At 43.5% G+C, this 14,514-nt stretch overlaps 1 protein-coding gene across 1 annotated transcript in view; it reads right to left on the bottom strand.

Moving 5' to 3' along the window:
- Positions 1-13,736, bottom strand: part of COL9A1 (collagen type IX alpha 1 chain) — a 61,214-nt gene extending 47,478 nt beyond the window's left edge. Inside the window, exons 1-11 of the mRNA XM_037012601.2 lie at positions 13,555-13,736; positions 12,053-12,127; positions 11,674-11,709; positions 11,488-11,550; positions 5,729-5,782; positions 5,496-5,531; positions 3,568-3,591; positions 3,122-3,175; positions 1,856-1,909; positions 1,179-1,211; positions 305-361 (exon numbers count right to left, since the gene is read on the bottom strand). Of these exons, the coding sequence (XP_036868496.2) occupies positions 305-361; positions 1,179-1,211; positions 1,856-1,909; positions 3,122-3,175; positions 3,568-3,591; positions 5,496-5,531; positions 5,729-5,782; positions 11,488-11,550; positions 11,674-11,709; positions 12,053-12,127; positions 13,555-13,632 (564 nt within the window). The 5' untranslated portion in view covers positions 13,633-13,736. The remainder of the gene's footprint in view (positions 1-304; positions 362-1,178; positions 1,212-1,855; positions 1,910-3,121; positions 3,176-3,567; positions 3,592-5,495; positions 5,532-5,728; positions 5,783-11,487; positions 11,551-11,673; positions 11,710-12,052; positions 12,128-13,554) is intronic.
- Between the last annotated feature and the right edge of the window lie 778 nt (positions 13,737-14,514).

Here is a 14,514-nt window from a genome sequence, read left to right as displayed (position 1 = left end):
AGAGAAAAATTTCTGAACCTTAATTTGCTGTTTTAAGTTTTTTTTATTCCTTCCCAGAACAGAGGGCTGTACAAGGAAACACCTGTGTCTCGGTGGGAGGGCCTATCAGGGGCACCCCAGCAGTGCACCGGCCAGAACTCCCAGGACTGAATAAACACCGCAGACAAAGCCACAGAATCAGTGCACACAGTCTGGCCTCATCCATTAAAGTGGGGTCTCTGCACCAAGGCCAGTGATTAAAGGAAAGGTCCTTTTTTTCCTGTGGATAACTCTTGAAAATAAAAAACTGAAATTGTTCTCTTACCCTCATGCCTGGTATGCCTGGGTAGCCTGAGCGACCTGGTGGACAGGCATTGGGGCACTGCCAGAGAGAGAGAGACAAAGACAGAGAGCATAAGCCAGAGTCCCTACTTTACGACAATGATTTTTTTTTTTACTACTCCTTTACTACCTTTACAATGGTGGGGTTTTTTTTTAGGGATTCCAGCTGTAGAGCTCCAATGTCATTATATTCATATAATAACTCTAATACATAACCCTTTTCTTTTTTTATTTTGAAAAACTAAAATATTTTATTTCATTTTGAAACTTGTAAATATTCCTAGCTTACAGAAAAATACATAGCACATAACAACACCTTTCCCTCATGCATCCACCATCCAGGTTTAATACATGTTAATATTTTGCCATAGTCATTTCAGATTTAATTTACTAAAGAAATAAAATGTTTCCAGACAACCCATTGCACCTCACCGTGATCCGCTTCTCCTCCCCCTCTGCTGGAATAGCTCTGCCTTGGGGTTTATCTCCTTTCATTGAATGGGCCAAAAATGCATTTAGTGCAGTTTACCAACATCATTTGAACGTTAGTCTTTACGTAAAATAAACCTCAGAGTTATCTGACTTCTCTCTCCTATAATTGGGGTGCTCTGGTGAAATGCATTCATTAGTCAGAAAGTAGAATGACTACAGAAAAGCAAAGGAATTTCTATAATGAAAACCAGTTACAGCCTGAGTATATACAACCCACCAGTCCCCTAGTGCTGTGGATTGCTCTGCCATCTGAGTGAAGACGGAAATACAGCATATTCCAGCAAGATTGTCTTAAAGAGGACTCGTCTAAAGATTACATGGTATTCGACTTAAACCTGTATTTTGTTCAAAGGAAAACATCTTACCAATGGATCTCCATCATGAAAGCCAATTGTTCCCTAAAAGTAAAGAAAATATTAAAGTTAAGAATATAGTTAAATATTTAATTCAAACCCACTGATAATAGAAAGCTCACTGGATAAAAATATAATAAATATATTCAATAAAATGTAAGGAACAAATAGCAACATATAATGTGCGTTTTCTAAAAACTTGACTCCTGGGCATATGTTTGTTTTGGAGAACCTGAAATTACAATAGATTATTTCTTTCAAGGAACTGAAGGAAGATGAAATGAGAGAATAAAAGATGTGGGAACTCCAAATTATAAATAAAAAATATGGATTATCTCCTACTTAAACTCATTTTTAAGTTGCTTACTGTATAAATCCTTCATAAATACTAGTTCACTTGGAAATATTCCTTCGATACCTCCAAGCTTTGAGCATTTGAGAAATCACAGCATCAAAGGACTTCAAATAAAATGAGCAAGCCATTCCCTGTGAAAACCATCGTTTCAATTATTATGATCCTTTATTTTTCTGACTTAGAAGGACCCACGGTCCATGTGGGTGGAAACGCCTGGCAGCCACTTTGGAATTTTAGGACCATGGCTCTGTCAACAGTACTTCTACTTGGGGTTCTTAGATTTCTCTAATCCCAACTCTCAGACACAGAGAAATTCAAACTGCAAATAACTTACGCTGGGTCCCGGAGGCCCAGGGGGGCCAGGTGGTCCTCTTCTCCCAGGGTCACCCTAAGTTATTTGAGAATTGGGACACAGTGGTTATTACATGTGTCAAAACACAGTGTATGAAACCGGTGAGGCGTGATATCATTAGAAACCCCTGCAGAGCTCAGCCGTGCATAGACCTGCCACTAAAATCGATGGGTGGCACATAATCCAATTAGCTCCACAAACCTAGAAGAGTGAAGGAGTTCCAGGCTCACCAAAGTGACAGGACGAGGCGAAGGGAGACTGGGGGACGAGGCAGAGCATGTCCTTCCTTAGAGAACGATCACCTTATTGTGAAAACAAACTGGGAACACTACGCGTTTTTCCAGTTGGTTGTCAGAGGGGCTGGAGCAGCCCCGCTGCTGGGCCACCCGGTGGACGGCAAGTAGTGGAGGAAGCCCTGCGCCCGGCCTGACGCTGTGAAACGGGCGGCGAGGCTCTGCTGCCCCAGACCAGCCCCTGCGGGGCCTGCTGGCGAACGGGACAGAGGGCTGCAGATGGCTAACTGCAGAGAAGCCCCTCAGAAGAAAACGGGTTCCAGTTCGCCTGAATAGCCGGTTTTACCCCTGGCATATTTTTTTCTTTCTTCATGTTCTACCATAAGAAGTCAAAAGCACCTTACAATTAATTTAGCTTTACGATCATTTCATACTCGTTCATTTGTTCCTTAAACAAGTTGTGAAACAACAAACACACATAGAGAAGCAGGAAATAAAATTCTCAACTTCTAGAATTAGTGAATTTTTGAAATATTTATTGAATATTAATATCAAGCATTTAATACCAGCAATTTCTTCTATGAAGTTGAACTCTTTGTTGCCTTAAGTTATGTCGGCTCAGTTATACTTTAGTGATCCTACCTATACAAGGTACGAATGGCTGCTCACTTTTCGTACAGAGAATCTAACACTTTTAAAAGACACTGCACCCCAATCCTGGCAGAGAGCCTGTAAAATGGAGGTGACACTTTCTGACTTGATAACTAATTAATTCTGGAAGTTGAGAAGAGACAGTTAGCTGAAAACTTTAGGAAAAAAATTAAAAATCAGTCTACAAAAACGAGGCAGCATTATCATCCCTGGTCCCCATCAATATTATGAACTGGAATGAAATTCATCTGCCATTTTTTGTATTTGCAGGGAACATACACAGTTAGGATCATGTGCCTCCCTATTAAATTAGCAATGTCTACTTTTGGCCACAAATGTCTATCAAAATGCACTGTGTACTCACAATCGATCCAGCCCGGCCAAGCTCTCCAGGGAGTCCTGCCGACCCGGGGGGACCCTGAAGTCAAGAAAATTAATGGGATATGCTAATTTATGGATGATTTTACCATCTATTACAAATGATGTCAAACATAATAAACAACCAACTTGGAATTACGTATCTGAGCTATGAGAAAAATTAAAGGGATATGGTAATTTATGGATGATTTTACCATCTACTACAAATGATGTCAAACATAATAAACAACCAACTTGGAATTACGTATCTGAGCTATGAGAAAAATTTTTTTAGCAGAATAGGGGTGCTGTCATAGCAGCCACCTAAAATCGTGTGGGTAGGATACTATCAATATCCATTGAGTAGAGTGTTAGTTAGAGACTAAAGTTGGGACCGGAGAAATAGCCCATTTTTACAAACTACAGGAAAAATAAACAAGAGATAATACTTACAGGGGGTCCTGGAATGCCACGGCCCTGAAAGAATAAAATAAAAATTGTTATGGTATGTGATTTATACTTAGTATAAATACAGACACAGATATAACTCAGTTCAAAAGTAACTATAAACTTCACCACTAAATAAATATATGATGCTCTTTCTAAAGAAAGGACTGGATGAAGAAAAGCAAACATGGCTCTCCTTCCAAAGGACAAAGAAGTTTGTTTCAGCTCCTCAAAGAATCCTATGTCTAAGATAACCATTAATATTTTTTCCCACTTTTTTTTTAAAGAAAATCAAAGTAAACACGTCATCCATACTTGACTTCAGGAGAACTTACCATCACTCACAAAGAGGTACACCACGACCTGACAGTTTAAGGACTTTCTTGCCTGTTGTGTTTATAAGAAACCTACACTAAAAACAGTTCAGTGGACTGCTTTACGATGTATCAAATCATGTTTGGAAGCTCCCCGAACAAACACCCAGATGTGTGAGGTAGGGAGAAAAAAGGGTCAGGAACACACCCCCTCCTGACAGGTAGGGCCACACTTTCAGACACCAAATCCACTAGATATTGATATGAAATGGTGTCACTCCTGAAGTGACCTACGACGGGATCCTAATTTAATCTGCTGAATTTGTCTTTAAAGCCAGTCATTCGGTCTCCCTCTTCTTTCCACGTTCTATCTCCTTAGCAACGCCAAACTAGAAAGCAAAGATTGACACCACATCTTATTCATCCTCCTAACCTCAGTACCTCGTCCAGGGCCTAGGGCATAATAAACCCCAACTATATGCTTGTAGAACTTAATAAAGCTGAAATTATCAGCTGCCTACAGTCCTTCATTCTCTCTCTTTTATTTCCAGGACCAATCTTCCCCGCCTTGGGATCGCTCGTTACTCTCTCTCTTATGCCGGCTTGAGCAGCTTTTGTCCGCAGCGCTCTGTGATTCGGCTCTGACACAGTCCTCAAGGCAGCTTTTCACTCTACACGGTCTCTTATAAAATAACCATATTTGAAGCATCCAGAGTGGGATCAATATACACCCTCTGATGATAATACTGTTATTTCTAATTATTTAGGCAGCCAAAACTTGCAAGAATTTCACATACGCAGTATGAAAAAGTAAAGCATTGTCAAGGCATTCTGCAAAAAATTACACCTATTTGAACCTTTAAATACATGGATCAATTTGGGAGATAAGTGCTACACTCAAAAATCCCAAAGTAATCAATAAATCATTTCACTATCAAGGACCTCGATATCTGGTAAATGTCACTAAAGTTTTTAAAGAGGCATCTCTCTAACTTGTTGAATTCTGAATCGAAAAATATGGGACAAAGGAGAGCAAGCTATTCACTTCTGAAAATAGGATTGTAGTGGAAGAGTTGACAGATGCTGAAATACGGGAAAGAAAACAGAGTAAACAGAAAACAAGAAGGAAAAATACAGATTAGTGACAAGAACAAGAGAGGAATGAAGAGCAAAATAGAAAAGAAAAGCACACTGAGCACCTAGTCCTCTTACTGAGAGAAACAGCACAAGTCTGCGGACTGTGCGATGGGGGACAGACCAGCCAGGGAATCAGGCAGGCGATAGTATCTGACGGTTGATATTTCCTTAGAGATAAAACCTGATGTGAAGAAAGTCATGTGATGCCATAGTCTAAACACTGAATACTTAGATTTGCTATTGTTATGCAAGAAATGTTTTCTATCAAAGGGTGTATTGGGAAATACCAGCTGAGACAGACATACATGTTTCATACTGTAGTTCAAATTCTGTATAATTTTCCTACTCATAGAGTGCTTACCGTACCAGATAAGCCGTAAACTCCTCTGTGATCTATTTTATATAGAATATTGCATTCAAAAATTTCATAATGGCAGAATGTTACCTAAGGATAGTCAATTCTGTTACTTTATATTTACTTACTGGAAATCCACGAGATCCCGGCACACCAGGTTCTCCCTAAAAATAAAAACAGCTTCATTGTACTTAGCTTTTGCAATATGTAAATATGCAGACTACATATGTGTTGAAATCATTAAAACACTATCTTAGTTGACGAGTTTATTTCAGCTGCTTTACAATGAATCTGTTAGTCGATATGCAAACAAAATCAAATCATACTTCAGCTTTTACTTTATCCCAGGTGGCTGACTCACTTTTTGCCCCCTTGGTCCAGCAGAGCCGGGGGATCCATCCGGTCCTGTTAGTCCCTAACAAAACAAGATGATGTTAGAACTATTACAGTATCCTAAGGCAAGCCACTGAGTCGATGATTCCATTTTATTTGTTCGTATGTATAGAATGGTCACCTATGTTACCTGTGATGCAAATATTTATAAAGAAATATCTTTCTGTATTCATACCCAAGGGGAATGTTTAACATGAGATCTGCCTGTTAGTTTCTATTGATAAATTTATCTTATTCCCAACTTCCTACTAACTGCACTATCACAGGTTTCAATAATTTAGTATTTTTTCTCTGTGCTTTGAAAAAATACAGTATAACAATTAGTGTTCTAATTGTGGATAACTTGGAAGCTGCTTCCAGTCACTTCTTACTGAAAGTATCCTCCGTAACTTAGGATACATTATGTCCATCACTAGGACATAATGCTCTTTGAATTAAACTAAATCCGATGGAACAGTCCTTGATTCTGCCACTTACCCATGAAGTGCACCCAGTACTTCATTTAAAAAATAAAGACACTATACGTTGGCATAGCTCTCTAATAATGTCTTAAGAGTTAAGAAAATCTTTCTTTAATAAGAATTAAAAGTAAACAATTTCATTATTGTCTTATAACCACCTAACACCCTCTATCCATCTTGAAGCAATGAAAATTGCTTATTAAAGAACATTAACTTTTAAAGTTGAAACATTTGAGAACATGCATGTTTCTGCATTATCTTCCTTAGTAAAAATAGCTATATTTAAGTATATATTTTCTTGTGAGCCACTCAGTATATAGAATTTACGCCAGTTACTCTAAAACACATTTTAGCTATCATTTGTAACAATAAAGCAATTATTAAAGCATATCTTTGAAACATTGTCCTTTTCCCTGGCAATACTTATTTTATTATCAACCTCAATATAAAATTAGGGCATGATAACTCTATATGTGCATCTGAATTTCCTTATTTGGTGAAGATGCATTTTAATTTTTTCATTTTTTTCCCTACTCTTTGACACTCTCAGACATTGTAATTTATAATGTAATCTTGAAATTATACCTTGCTAAAAATAATGTCGATGTGTATCTGTATATATATTTACCTATATGTACATATGCATATTACAAAACCCATCTATTATCAGACTTGAAAAAGACTCAAGGGATACTAATCAAAGGAGGGTTTCCTTGAAAGTATGAAAGCCCTACTTAAAACTGAATTATCAAAATCCACATTTAGTCCATCATAGTCTGTATAAATATCAATAAAATGCTTCCATGTAATGTATATAGAAAACCAGTTCACTGGCCACCATTTTCACATTTCTATCATTTTTACTTTTTACATTTACATCAACTAATTTCTGTCATAACTCCAAAGGAACTAGAAAAAGAAGTGAGTTGAAATAGTAATTACAAGAAATTTGCCACACAAGAAAAGTATTAAACACACACAAAAGGATTTTTGACAGACTGTCTTTGGTTTTCCATCGCCCTAGTTTAATTAAAACACTGTAATTTGGGAACGAGCACCAGTGATGGTGGAGCGTTGCCCTCTGTACGTCAGCAGACAAACCATTCACCAGGAGCACATAAGAAAACTCTAAACCTCAGGGCAGGTCTGACCGATGGACATCTGACTCCCACTTCACACACATGCCCTCCAAGACCTTTCCCGGCCAAGTCCCACCCAGGCAGCCAGCTAACCCTCGTTCACCTGTGTCTGGAATAACTGACAAGATCGGAGGACAGTAGCTTCTGTATATGGTAGGATTCCCGCTGCATAATAATAAAGCAGAATCAAGTAGGTATTTGGATAACTTGGAAGCTGCTTCCAGTCACTTCTTACTGAAAGTATCCTCCGTAAGTTAGGATACATTATGTCCATCACTAGGACATAATGCTCTTTGAATTAAACTGAAAATACATCCTGGTGTCAGATGGTAGTGTGATTTCTGTTAGGAAATAGCTATAAGGTCCATGGGGACAAGAAGTGTGTGCCCACCACAGTCCCAGCACATGGCCCCTGGCATCTAACACTCAGTACATGGCTACTGAATACAATCAATTTCCATTAGCCTATTAAGTGGAAGGATATTACACTTGTCCCTCCACATCATCTTTATTTGTAGGTCAAATCCCAACTCTGCCAATTATTAGTTGTGCAACCATGGACAAGTTACCTAACTGTATAGTGCCTCAGTTTCCTAATCTGTAAAATAGGCATAATAGTAAGATCTACTTCATATGGTAAATTTGAAGATTACATGGGATATTTTATGTGTAATAAAAACAGTGCCTGGTGTAGTGGGGCCTGAATTATGTTACCTGTTCATAAGGTACCATCATTATTTTGTGATCAGCTTTGTTTTAGATGGTGTGAAGAATTCACAGAAGTATAAGATATGTTTCCTGCCCTCTGGGACCTAAGCCCTCATTCAGAAAAGGTTCCGCAAACAAGCAAACAAGCATTCCAGATATTAACCCTGGGCACTGTACTTCCCGGGTCCCTCACATTTCTTTGATGCCTATTTCCACTTATAATAACCTTTCAGAATAATTTCTTATTAACTCACTATCCTAATCCTATACCATCCACCAGGGAAAGTAGTGTATACATTCAGAGGATGTTGTAACCTCTTCCCTGTAAAAAGTGGCATAGTTTCACTAGAATTCCTATATTTATTCTACCTCTACTCTTGGATGGATGATGTAAGAACGAGTAAAATACTGTTTTACAGAGCTTGCCAAGCACACCACAGCCAATAATACCTATCAGAATAACTCAATTCATATAACTGACGATGATAACACAGTTGTCCTTTGGGTGCAAGGTTATGAACAAGCTCTGACTTCTCTAATTGTAAATGTGTTTAAGGGAAAAGAATCACACTAAAGTCTTCACAGGAAAGAAAAAATTATACATATATAAAAAATCTCCCACATTTGCATTTACACACACACACACACAATTTGCAACAATTCTTATTTGTCAAAGAAATGACAGAAGAAAATACTACCAGTGGCAGAAAGAATTGCTTTCATATGAATGTTAATGGAAATTAAGTTCTGTACAGAAGGATATCGAAGCTAACTGCTCTCCAAGGCCAAGTTCTGAACGTTCATGCTGTTGCTTGGCAGAGAACAGCGGCCCTCAGGAGTAATTTCCTTCCAGCATTCCAATGATTCGGCTCCTGAGGCTCACAGCATAATTCTGCACAGCTGCCATGATTCTGCTGCCTTTTCTGTCAAAAATCCACTTAGGATAGTTACCCTTAAATCATGTCCCTTTCAGATTCTTCCAAACATCATCTGATTAACCATTTGTTAAAATTACCAAAAAATACAGCTTTGCAGTGAACCACAGAACAGAAGACAAAGTGGTTGAGGTTTAAGGACCTCCTACTGCACGCAGGCTCACCTATCAAGAAAAGACTACTGAGTACTTAGCTTCCCTCTATCCAGGGACAGGCAAGCAGCTAACTCTGATTAGTTACTGGTATTTCATTATTCTCAATGTCTAGTTTCAATTTAGGATAAAAGATTTGCTTAAAATATCAAATGAGCCAAAGAGTGCAGTAGGAAAATTTTTCAGCTCTGTATCTTGTAAGTGCCATGTGGCTCTATTTCAAAATTTGGTGACTATGAACCTACCAATATTTACAGATAATTATAAATTATTTTTATTATCCATATCATTTTTCAGACACTAAAAATTCACTGTCATCTTTTTCTCCTTATTTTCTCTGATTATTCATCTATTTAAGAACCTCATTTTTACCCACATGAGGCAAAACTGGAAAGAATGAATCTAAAAACCAAGGAATCTGGTTTCTTTTGCTGTCTTAGCTGCTAAGTAACTCTGGATCCCTGAAAAAACTACTTATCCTCCTAATTATTCAGTTTCCTTACTTATGGAGAAAATTAGCCAAACCTGCTTTCCAGTTTACTGTGAGGTTAAGGAGATAATATTTGTGACTGTACTTGAGAAAAAAGTTCTACACAAAGGCAAATTAGTATAGTTAATTCTTTTGCTTAGTTCTGGCACATAAATGTATTTCTTACTTTTTTCTCTCCTTCCCTTCTCTTCTCCTTTTTTTCTAGCTTTCCTGGGAGACCTCAATCCTAGGAGACTGGTTCAGTGCTCTTACCAGTTTCCCCCTGAGGACCTTCCAGAGTCAAAAATTCTGTAATATAAGACTTATTCTTTTATATTCTTTAACTTTGCAAACCGGTTTGTTCTGCAACTACCGACAAAGAAAAATACTGCTTGTAATTGTTATCTACATTGTACTTCTAAAGATTTTGAAACACTTTCTTTTGTTCATCCAAAATTTCTGTTCAAGTGGGGAAATTATAAAGTAAAACCAGGCATTGTCTTAATGAGTTTATGATAAAAGTTAAAGAAGAATTTGTTGAGCACACTATAAAAGCACCATTAATCTGAGGCACAGCCTTCTGTCCAGTCTTCTGTCTGAAATTACTACAACTCAGTTGTGAAACAAGACTTTAGGTGATTGGTGTATGCTTCAACCACCACAAAATCTGATTTTTTATTTTCAAAACAAAAGGCAGTCCCACATGTCAAAGGAATGCAGAAGTAAATGGACCTATACTGCGCTACTAGTTTATTTAGAGGCTGTATTTATCAGTTTTTTTATTATTACAATTTCAAGTTACATTATTATGATGACAGTTTCAAGTAATTCAAGGTGTTTTAAAGAGCCTGTTAGCCAGAAAATGACATAATTTCAGCTTTTATTATACAAAAATTAGTTTGATATTTAGTTTGTATTTTCAAATATTTGTTCTTGGGGCCTCTGTACTGCCACTTTGCATATAGTTCAAATTAGGGGCTCTGAAATGTAAAAAAAAAAATCTGTTTTCTAAAGTACTAAATGGCATAGCCAAATTACCCTCATTATGGTAATTCTGATAAAGAAAACACATTAACCACTAAAATCTAGCTTTTTTTTTTCTTTTCCAAATGAAGGATGTCTTAAACTCTAGTCAAAACATTATTGAAAATTATAGTAATAGGTTTTCAGGTGCTCCCTTGATTTAGAAAACTCTCTAGTTTTTGGAAACCACATGAAGTGGTAATTTGAAGGGTAAGTTGAGGGGCGCACCACTGTGCGTTCTCTGAGAACAGATGCCTATCTTCACTTTGTACCCCAGCAGCAAAGTCAAGGGCTGGCCTGTGCTGGGGCCTCAATAAGCATTCCTCCAGTGCGTGGAGAGAGAAGCTCAGAGTCTGGAATCATTTTACTCTGCAGAAATATTGCTTATTATTAGGTTCAGCGTACAAATCAGCATCTGAGCTTCCCTCACACGGGGGGAGGGGAGTGCGGAGGTGAGTAAATTGGGGAAAGGTTGCTGGTTCCCAATCTTAAAGCAACCCTAGTCAGCTTACTTTTCTGCCAGCGATGCCAGAAAAGAAAACACGGTAAAAAGAGAGAAAACTAGTTCTGAATTTCCCATTGAGTGAACGCTGACCGTTCCCTGCGCCCCCCCCCCCCCCATCCCTTTCGTTCAAGGGCATCTTTCCCCTTTTTCTCTCCTTAGGACTTAGAGGGGCGCTCTGCCCTTCCCCTGCCAGCAGGTTCTTATCTAGGGGTGTCGGTGAGAGGGCCAGAGCACCGGCCGGGGTCAGGGCCACGTCCCTACGCCGCCCGCACCGCCACCGCGCGCGTGTGCACACACACACACACACACATGCACACGCACACACGCCTACTCACGTCAGCGCCCGGCGTGCCTGGCTTGCCCGGGGCTCCCGGCTTGCCCGGCTCTCCTGCAGGACCCTGAGCAGGGGGAGGAGGAGGCAGGGAGAGAAAAGGGGGCAAAGTTGTGACTCTTGGGATGAGCGTGGCTGCAAAGCAGGTTTAATGCAAAGACGTGGAGCACCGACGCTCTGAGCAACTTACCGGGGGCCCCGGGGGACCCTCTGGGCCTCGGTCACCCTGGAGGGGTAGGAGAAAAGGAGAAACAGTTCATGAGTGGGGGCGCTGGGGACCCGGCTGGGAGAAGCCCGCGCGTGTCCACCACGCAGGTCGGGGGCTGGGACAGGCAGGGTGAGAGCTAACCGGTGGAGGTTCGTGACCGACAGGGACACCTGGACCGTCTACCTCCTCCCTCCCGGAACCCCCGGGCTTTTAGGATACAACCCCCAACTCGCAGCCACGCCCGATCCGGCCTCTAGGGGGGCCTGGGGGTGGGCATCTCGCCCTCTCCGAAACCCCCTCAAGCCGCGGGAGGAAGGGCACACAAAGGCAGGACACACTGGGGCTGGAGACAGAAACTTACGTCAATGCCATCGATGCCCGGAACTCCGGGGGGACCCGGCGGCCCGGGGGGACCCTGCTGGCCTGGGGGACCTCTCTGACAAAAACAGCGCGCGGGTTAGTGAAGCACGTTGGCCCACGACGAGAAACTGGGCGCAATGTTCTGAGCGTTCCTCCCCCTCCCACCGCCCATAAAGACACCTCCCCGTGGAGGCCACGTTTTAAAACACAATATAATAAATGTGCATCAAACTTCCAAGGGCGCGTGGGTTTGCTGTTCTTAATGAGGCTGAACAGTAGAGTTAGAACAGGATCTATGTCCCCAAGGTGGGGAGAGGGGTGACAGGGCGTCACCTCTACAGAGGGCATTAAACTACAAGCGGGTCTTGAGGAAGGAAGGGCCTGATTCCGTAATGAGAATGGTGGTCGTCCGATACCTCGGTTTAATCAGTAATTTCAAGTCACTGTTTTGGTGCATAGGGGACAGCTAAGAATGGAGGCGCTCCACAGCAGGTCGATTACAGTGTCTTTTTGTAAACCTTCCTGTCGGGGGGAAATCGGGGGCGAACCCCTTGAGGAAGATGGCCGAGAAGGGCAGGGAGCCGTGGTACTGGGCCGGCACCGGCCTCGGTTCCGAACCGCCTGCGGAGACACTCTTGCAAGAGATCTTTGCACCTCGCTCCACAACTCCCCCAATAGCACGCTGACCCTGGGGTGTGTGTACTCGGTTTAAGGCTTGCGAACAGCTACGCTTAGATGACTAGAGGGAATGCTGGCGTCTGAAAGAGTGTGAGAAGGTAGTTTAGGGAATGTGGAGTTGTTTTTCTTTTCTGAATTAAAAAAAAAAGCTTCTTTCATCAAGGAAAACTGTGTTTTTCTAAACTCCAATGGGCGGACAGGTTACAATGGGGTCTTTGTAAGTGAAACCTCAGACCGCGGCTGGGCTGCGCTCCCCGCCGGGTCGTCCCGGGCGCGGGCGGGAGGGGACTCCGGGCCGTCGCAGAGCTGCTGGAACGGCGACGGCAGCCAAGGCCCGGGGCCCACCCCCAACAGCCCGCGCGGCACCGGCTCCGGGCCGCCTCCGAGGGCGCGAGGACACGAAGAGGCCTGGGGCCGCCCGCCTGGATTCCCGCCGCCTCCAGCAAGGCCTGCTCGGCCCTGCGACCAGGAGGGCGCGGGGCTCCGGGCTCGGGTCACCGAAGCCTGCAGCGCGCGAGCCTGCAGCCTCGGGGCCCGGGTGGGGCAGAGGCGCCCTTTCCCAGCCGGGGTCCTCCAGGGGGCCCGCCTGCTCCGCCTCCCGCGGCAGGTGCTCAGGGCGGGGGCGCGCGCGCCGTCCCCGAGCCCCGCCGAGGCCCCGCGCCTCCCAGCGCTCCTGCGACGGCTGCTCCCCAGTCCTCCCAGTGCGAGCTGGACAAACGCCAGCACTTCTCGCCGCCAGCTTACCTGTTCGGTGGGCTGGCTGGGCTGGAGGGGAAAAGATGGGGATAAAGTGAGAAGGCGCCCCCGAACTAGGGAGCAACTTACCTGGGCCGCGCACAGGCAGAGCCCTGAGAGCAGCAGGCGCAGCCCCAGGGCCCCGGGGCCCCGCGCCGCCCAGGCCATGCCCGCCGCCCTCAGCTAGCCCCGGACAGACCGCCTGGGGCCGCCCGCTAGGCTTCCCCGCCCGCCGCGCGCACAGGCGCCCCGGGAGTAGTGGGAGCTCAGCGGGCCCGGCCTGGGCGGCGTCTGCTCCTCGTGCTTAATAAGGGCCTTGGAGAGGGTCCTGGGGATTGGAGGAGAGCTCGTGGCCTGGAGCACGGATAGAATGACAAGTCCCCCTTAACCCTTTCCCTGCCACTACACATGCAGTGCCACCAGGCTCAGGGCACTTCCCACTGTCCTGGGAGCCTCCTCAGTTGGCCTGTGGGTCACTGGGGGGCCGGGCAGGCCACCAGTGAGTTTAGAGAGATGTTTGGGAGAGGAGGGAGGGTCGTAAGCCACCCAAGTGGAACCAGACGGTGTAGGTCGTTTCCACAGGCCAGGATGTGGATGGGCCCCGCGCTTCCTTAGTATCTGTCCTAACAGCAAATCCTGAGCTCTTTAGAAAAGGGAGTGTGGAGGTGGAGAATTCGGGTGCCAAGAGAGGTAAGCCTGGTGCGAGTGGCCCTTGCAGGTGGTCGGGGGACTAACCATTATCCTGGCCGGCAGCTCATGGCAAGTTTCTCTCCTGGGCCGCAGAGGGTCACAGTGGATCAGCATCCACTGAAGCTCAAACTGTAGAAAAACAGGAGACAGTCAGTTCAGGTTCTTTCGGAGGACGAAGCAGACCACTGAAGACATTGATGAATTTGTAAGCGTGGTCCACTTAAGTGACTGACACCAGCTTGAATTGGTTGATCTCTGTGGGCTAATGTATTCCTGTTCCTTGAATACAAACTTCCCAGTGGACATGGGCTGGAAGCCCTTCCTGGTTTCTCTGGGTGCAGACGTCTGTCACTGCAGGAC

Source organism: Manis javanica, chromosome 16, assembly GCF_040802235.1.
Source record: "Manis javanica isolate MJ-LG chromosome 16, MJ_LKY, whole genome shotgun sequence".
Taxonomy (NCBI): domain Eukaryota; kingdom Metazoa; phylum Chordata; class Mammalia; order Pholidota; family Manidae; genus Manis; species Manis javanica.
The sequence above is the reverse complement of the archived record's forward strand: the minus strand, read 5'-3'. Positions and strand labels throughout refer to the sequence as shown.